Source organism: Diaphorina citri, unplaced genomic scaffold, assembly GCF_000475195.1.
Source record: "Diaphorina citri unplaced genomic scaffold, Diaci psyllid genome assembly version 1.1 scaffold49, whole genome shotgun sequence".
Taxonomy (NCBI): Eukaryota; Metazoa; Arthropoda; class Insecta; order Hemiptera; family Psyllidae; genus Diaphorina; species Diaphorina citri.
In genome coordinates this window covers 307405-315087 of record NW_007377486.1, presented here as the reverse complement: position 1 = coordinate 315087, position 7683 = coordinate 307405, and the positions used below count along the sequence as shown (strand labels likewise).

The following is a 7683-nucleotide window of genomic DNA, read 5'->3' as shown; positions in this document are numbered from 1 at the left end:
TAGTTACAAGAGCTATGTACACAGTGTAGTAGGATTCTTCGTAGTGGAGGACCATGTGCTGAATACGACGGAGAATCTGATCAGTAGAGCATACCTGGATCAGCATTGGGAAGCAGCACTAGGCAAGATTAGTAATGCATTGCGTACTCAATCAGCATACTGTACAGATGCCACGCTACTCCTACATATCAAGGATTTGATTATGTGAAAATTTTGTTTAGCCAAAACCAGTTGGCCTCAAAGCGATCACTCTAAAGCTGATTGAGAGGCCGACGACAAACGCCGACTCCATCTAAACATGGGAAAAGGCGAAGAAGAAGGTAAATACATAGTACAAAGTCAATGTGGAAAAAAAATTCAGCACGCCAGTGTGTATATTACACGAAACATTTCGAGCCATTTTTACCCCTATCATAACTCCGTTAATTACGCACGTATTGTTACGTATTGTAATTTGGACCATATGTTAAGCTATACTTGCTTATTATGCCTGCGAAATTCCGATGTTCTAGCTTTTAATGAAGGGGTAGAAAAGGGGCCTAGAAAATCGCTTATTTTAAGACTGAGTGACTGACTCACCAAAATTATGAAGCACTTCCCGATGTGGTAGGAACTTGCTAACTTTGATTTAATTAGCTTTGATGTGAAAAATCTCTTTCCCTCTGTACCAGTCCAGGAAGTCAAAGAGATCATACTGAGTAGAATACAACACCTTCCTCAGTCTGATCAGGATGAACTGATCAAAACTTTGAACATCTGTTTAGATCAGAATTTCTGCCTTTTCAATGATAAAATATTTGAAATTAAATCGGGTTTACCGATTGGATCCCCAATCAGCCCTTTGATGGCAGAAATCTTCATGGATTATATAGAGGAGAAGATTTTTAACACAAAGAACCCTTTATTGGCTAGTGTATTACAATGGTTTAGATATGTTGATGACATACGTAGCGTGGTAATGAACAACATAATCAAATCCTTGATATGTAGGAGTAGCGTGGCATCTGTACAGTATGCTGATTGAGTACGCAACGCATTACTAATCTTGCCTAGTGCTGCTTCCCAATGCTGATCCAGGTATGCTCTGCTGATCAGATTCTCCGTCGTATTCAGCACATGGTCCTCCACTACGAAGAATCCTACTACACTGTGTACATAGCTCTTGTAACTAGCGATGTTCTCATGCTGTAGGAAATCAATACCAAATAATAGACATTAAGATATACCTAGTTCATCTTATGGTTTCGATATATACAAGTGGTTCAGTCGATTTTAGAACCCACAGCACTAGTGTGCCATGCATTTTTGCGTAGAACGTACAACTTGTAAACGCACAACTCGCGAGATTTCATCAACCGGAGTTCGCGAATCCAAATCCAAATATGTAGAACCCAGCATTTTAGTGCTTCCTTTACAATCAATGTCCATATTTCAATTATATTTTTACAGTTTTCACTAATAATACCCCACTGGTCGCTACTCGAAATATTCAGCACATGGTCCTCCACTACGAAGAATCCTACTACACTGTGTACATAGCTCTTGTAACTAGCGATGTTCTCATGCTGTAGGAAGTCAATACCAAATCATAGACATTAAGATATACCTAGTTCATCGTATGGTTTCGATATATACAAGTGGTTCAGTCGATTTTAGAACCCACAGCACTAGTGTGCCATGCTTTTTTGCGTAGAACGTACAACTTGTAAACGCGGAGTTCGCGAATCCGTAACTAGCGATGTTCTCATGCTGTAGGAAATCAATACCAAATAATATACATTAAGATATACCTAGTTCATCGTATGGTTTCGATATACAAGTGGTTCAGTCGATTTTAGAACCCACAGCACCAATGTGCCATGCATTTTTGCGTAGAACGTACAACTTGTAAACGCGGAGTTCGCGAATCTAAATATGTAGAACCCAGCATTTTAGTGCCTCCTTTACAATCAATGTCCATATTTCAATTATATTTTTACAGTTTACACTAATAATGCCCCACTGCCCACTGGTCGCTACTCGAAAAGTAGCTACTCAATTGTCCGCACGAGGCTGAGTGCACCCCGAACTCCAAGCACAGCAGACAAAACTTTGACCCCGCCGGTAATCAAATCCGGGACCTTCGGCATGCAAGCCTAGTATGATACCCACTAGGTCACAGAGCCTACTAATTCTAGAGTGAGAATGTCGTACCATATTAGGAGGAGGTTGTAACACAAGACGAGCCTGTTCCTGTCTCTGCTTCCTGTAGTAACTTTGAAACTCATCCTGCGCCCCCAGTACAGTGTAGATATGCAAACAGCGATACTATATTTTTACAGTTTACACTAATAATGCCCCACTGCCCACTGGTCGCTACTCGAAAAGTAGCTACTCAATTGTCCGCACGAGGCTGAATGCACCCCGAACTCCAAGCACAGCAGAAAAAACTTTGACCTCGCCGGTAATCAAATCCGGGACCTTCGGCATGCAAGCCTAGTGTGATACCCACTAGGTCACAGAGCCTCCTAATTCTAGATTCTAGAGTGAGTATGTCGTACCATATTAGGAGGAGGTTGTAACATAAGACGAGCCTGCGACGAGCCTGTTCCTGTCTCTGCTTCCTGTAGTAACTTTGAAACTCATCCTGCGCCCCCAGTACAGTGTAGATATGCAAACAGCGATATACAGGGGAGAAATCTATCAAGTGTTGAGCACTGGGGTCATCTTCCTCATCCAGAGTAGATGCTACTTGACCTGAGGGGAATTCACTCTTCTACATAGGTAGGTAGAAACTTAGGAGTGAGATTTATGTAGAAAACAAATCCAAGTACCTATATTTCCCTTCTACGTCGTATTTTCTGGACTCTAAGCTATATTCCTACAAAAAGATGAACACATGTTTGGAACTTTACGGAGAAAAAGCCAATTCTTCACACAACTAGACACTTAAATACCTAGGTAGGTACCTATTATCCAAAATCACGATTTGATAGTGAAAACAAATCCAAAAATAAATTTACGAGAATTAAGAAAAATAAAAAACACTCGTCGCGTCGGTAGAAGAATAGTGATAAAAGTACGAACCTTTATTTGAACAAATTCACAGCTAAAGCTGTAGTTTTATTTTACAAGAATATTAAAACAAGTAATAAACAAACAAAAGTACGAACCTTTGAAGACATGATGAGGTATGCTGTGTCGGTACTCACTTACTGAGAGACAAATGAGAACTGATGCCAAAGTTGTACCGGTCAGTAGCTTTTATACCAAAACCATTGAACCATTCAGCGCGCACTAAAACCACTCATTGTTGTCAAACCAAACATGTTTATTCTATACCCCCTAAATTTGAATCGAAATTTAGCAACACTGCTCTGATTAGTGATGAAAAGTAATTAGAGTAATTGATAATTGGATAATGTTACTCACTTACTGAGAGACAAATGAGAACTGATGCCAAAGTTGTACCGGTCAGTAGCTTTTATACCAAAACCATTCAACCATTCAGCGTGCACTAAAACCACTCATTGTTGTCAAACCAAACATGTTTATACTACCCCCTAAATTTGAATCGAAATTTAGCAACACTGCTCTGATTAGTGATGAAAAGTAATTAGAGTAATTGATAATTGGATAATGTACGAGATGTAAGTATACCTGACTATTACCAACGCTAACTTGGTAATTTATGAAGGTGAGCTATTGATCTTGTCTTAAGGGCGTAGTTCTAGACTTGTGTGTAAATGTTTATACCGCTATGTGTGGTCAGATGTTGAGTGTGGTTTACTGGAGTCTTAATACCATGTAGGTATTGTAAATTGTAACAGTATCAATGATATCATTGTACCTACCAATAGCAATAGCTAAGGACATTGTCTGTGCTAGTGTGCCATCGCATTGTACCTATTATAAATCCCAGTAATGCAGCTGTCGATATAGTGGATGTGGATGCAGTTTGAATACCAGAAGGGACATGAATAATTGAATCAGAGAAAGATCATGACTTTGTTAAATTTGTTCTTGGAAAAAAAAGCTAGTCGTTCCGAGAAGGAACTTCATCTGTGTAGGATAAAGTTCGCCCTCGGGTGGGAATCGAACCCACTACCTAGCGATTACAAGTATACAATGGCACAAAGCAGGCGCGCTCTCCAAGCCTGGCTAAGATATTCTTATTGGCGAATAAAAGGGAACAGATAGGTTAATAGGCAGGTACCTACTTACAAAATCACATCTACCGTTCAAGCCAATGTAGTTCACTGGTTCACTCCCATTTAGTCATTTGTAAAATATTTTCCTCCATTGCGCGCATTGTGACTGGAGCGTGATCTGAACGGATAATGGTAAGTCGAGCCTACCTTCTGCATGGTAAGGACACCAGCTACAACTTTACCTCTTGGTTGCTTCTCTTGACAGTCTAGTGTCTCCAGAGGAGACAGTCAGTCTGTCTGACCCACGTATATCTAAACATCCACATGTTCATTGCAATAAGTTCAACACAATCATAGTGATTAGTGATAGCTTGCTATATCTTGTGTAATAAATCTCGCGAATTTGAACGGTCTGCAGATTATGCTGATTCTAAAATACCTACGAGTTAGATTGTTCAAAAATAAAATTACCTACTAAAAGAAACATCCACATGTTCATTGCAATAAGTTCAACACAATCATAGTGATTAGTGATAGCTTGCTATATCTTGTGTAATAAATCTCGCGAATCCGAACGTCTGCAGATTATGCTGATTCTAAAATACCTACGAGTTAGATTGTTCAAAAATAAAATTACCTACTAAAAGGAAGAATTTAGACCACATTCAACTAGATCTATCTCTTCATTCAAAATTCAAGGCTATGCCAGTTAAAACTGAATCAAAGAATCCTAATTGAACACAGAGCCAGTTGCTATCTAGTATGACCATGTTAGCCACACCGGTTCTAGACAGATCATATAAGTTAAGCAACATTGGGTGTGACGTCGCGACGGCTATCACAATAGGACTTGAATTGTTTCAGTGCGACGACATATTCGTAATAGTAATTAGGGTTTAAATAGATCTATCTTCTAGATACTAGAATGATGTTGGATATAATATGGTCGTGATGTTGATCAGAGAGGCTTGACCCATGTAGTCTACACCTCTTGGTGACTAACGTGTGGCAGAGATCAGACTCTATGAGTTTTTACCCTATATCAACTAACTTGAAATACTACTCCATTGCTTTTAAAATAAGAAGTACTGATTTATATTTTAGAAATAATAAATAAGCCATAGGTTATAATAATTGTGAAAGATAGATAAAAGCCGTGCTAATATTAACTATTAACTAAACAGAAGAACAGGATCATAAACTAAGTATATCAAACAAAATATGTGAAGCATTAAACTTTAGTTCTTGATAAAATTTTCGAGTAAATAATTACCTAGCTATCTTAATTTTAGGCATAAACGTACAAAAACCATCTAAGTATATCAAACAAAATATGTGAAGCATTAAACTTTAGTTCTTGATAAAATTTTCGAGTAAATAATTACCTAGCTATCTTAATTTTATACCTAGCTATCTTAATTTTAGGCATAAACGTACAAAAACCCATTATATTCTTTTCCATAAACATATTGATTTTCCATCAATTAATAGTGGAGAACTAAACAAAAAATACAAACAGAAAACACTGATTTCAATCTAAATCTCCTAAAGGTGTTTCAGCATTGCCCTTTCTACATTATAACTGAATTAGTTAACACTGATTAACATGATACGTGTAAGATAGCAGAAATCAATAAAAATTAAAGAATACATATATGATTTCAATCTAAATCTCCTAAAGGTGTTTCAGCATTGCCCTTTCTACATTATAACTGAATTAGTTAACACTGATTAACATGATACGAGTAAGATAAAAATTAAAGAATACATATATGTGGATGAATAATTAGTTGTTAGTAGGTACCTATAAGAGTTAAATATTGAGAAAGGTTAAGGATATAATTTTCCATCAATTAATAGTGGAGAACTAAACAAAAAATACAAACAGAAAACACTGATTTCAATCTAAATCTCCTAAAGGTGTTTCAGTGTTTCATATTTCAGCATTGCCCTTTCTACATTATAACAGAATTAGTTAACACTGATTAACATGATATGAGTAAGATAGCAGAAATCAATAAAAATTAAAGAATACATATAGATGAATAATTAGTTGATAGTAGAGTTAAATATTGAGAAAGGTTAAGGATATAATAATGATAGGATCTAGTTGAGAGAAGTAGAAGTAAGCAGAGCCACACCCCTCTGATAGAAGCTATGGGGATCTTGTCCTGAAGTAATGTTTAGATCTACATTGAACAACAGTTCAGTTCTAGTTGAGTTCAGATACACAGGTAGAGATAGCTTGTCTTGTCGTGTCTCTGATTCTACTTTGACCCAGCGTACCAGTGTGACAGGTAGATCCATGAGGATAGTAGAAGTAAGAACAAGTTCATTATTCCTGCATTGTGCTCCTTGGAGTTTGAGTCCTACCACTCGGAAACTACAATCATCTGTGTTAATCTTCTCTGGTTCCATGCAGTCTGTAATGCTAACATCCAATACCAACTCCTCCAGTGACCAACCATTCGCTTCAGCAATACATTGTCGTGTAGCAGTGATGTATGCTTCAGGATTGAACAGACCTCCTAGCCATACAGGATATACTTTGAGTTCCTTAGCCCCGCCTTGTGATACAAGGAGAGAGACTTGCTGTAGTTGTATGATACGGAGACGGAAGTCAGTCACCCATTGTATAACTGTACAGCCTCGTGGTACACTGTATCTACACCAACGTGCAGGTAACATCCCCTTCACGAGATCACTCAGTAGGAGACGATGATAGTTGGTTTGACGTTTACCACCGCTACAGATCAGAATAACATCCTCTAGATCACTAATAACATCTCGTAGCAATGCTGCACCAGAGCTAACTTCACGCTCAAAGTATCTGTATAGTGGATCCTTGATATTCTCTACAGTTCGTCTGAGGGTTTGCAAGGCCTTGGGTAGGAGTTCGAGCCAGGTGGAGGCAGAATTATGTAGTGTTCTCATCCAGGCAGGACGTCCATCTACATTTCGTTCCTCTGTCTTATTCTCATTAGCTTCTGTGTATGCAAACTCATCTTCATCTTCTAGCTGTTGCATCTTGAGTAGTTTAGCCACCAGGTCTGTCCCTCGTGTTGTCAGGAGTACTTTCTCAGCACTATTGGGTAATCCTAGCCAGGAGGGTGTCTGTCTGTCTGGTAAGGATTCTATCCAGTGTAGGAAATGATCTCTACGTGTACCATCCGGCATATTGATATGTCGTGTGGCGCCGTCCACATTAGCGACCAGGGCAAAGTCTGCTTCAAATGATCTGGTTGTGAATAGTTTGGATAGGAAGGAGCCGAGGAGTCTCTGATCAAAGTCATTGTCTATCTTACCACCGTAGATACTCTGTGAGAGTAATGTAATCAGTGCATTCCATGGTATCTTCTCAGGGGGGAGATTGGTTCTACCCATGGCTGTGGAGTCAATCCAAGTATCCAACGTATCACACGCGACTCTCAAGTCAGATTCATTGAATTCATAGAACTTGGACCAGCCGAGTGGTACATAGCGTAATCTCTCTTACCCATGGCTGTGGAGTCAATCCAAGTATCCAACGTATCACACGCGACTCTCAAGTCAG

General features: G+C 38.7%; 2 protein-coding genes across 2 annotated transcripts in view; both read right to left on the bottom strand.

Moving 5' to 3' along the window:
* Window positions 1–864: 864 nt before the first annotated feature.
* LOC113469917 (exocyst complex component 6B-like) lies at window positions 865–2301 on the bottom strand. The gene is made up of 2 exons (XM_026827949.1): window positions 2194–2301; window positions 865–1185 (listed from the first exon to the last, which is right to left on the bottom strand). The coding sequence occupies exons 1-2, from the start codon at window positions 2194–2196 to the stop codon at window positions 865–867; spliced, it is 324 nt and encodes a 107-aa protein (XP_026683750.1). The 5' UTR covers window positions 2197–2301.
* A 3671-nt stretch (window positions 2302–5972) lies between these two features.
* LOC103515500 (dynein heavy chain, cytoplasmic-like) overlaps window positions 5973–7683 on the bottom strand; it is a 31555-nt gene continuing 29844 nt past the window's right edge. The window contains 1 exon segment of the mRNA XM_026827944.1: window positions 5973–7567. Coding sequence (XP_026683745.1) covers window positions 6237–7567 — 1331 coding nt within the window. The 3' untranslated portion in view covers window positions 5973–6236.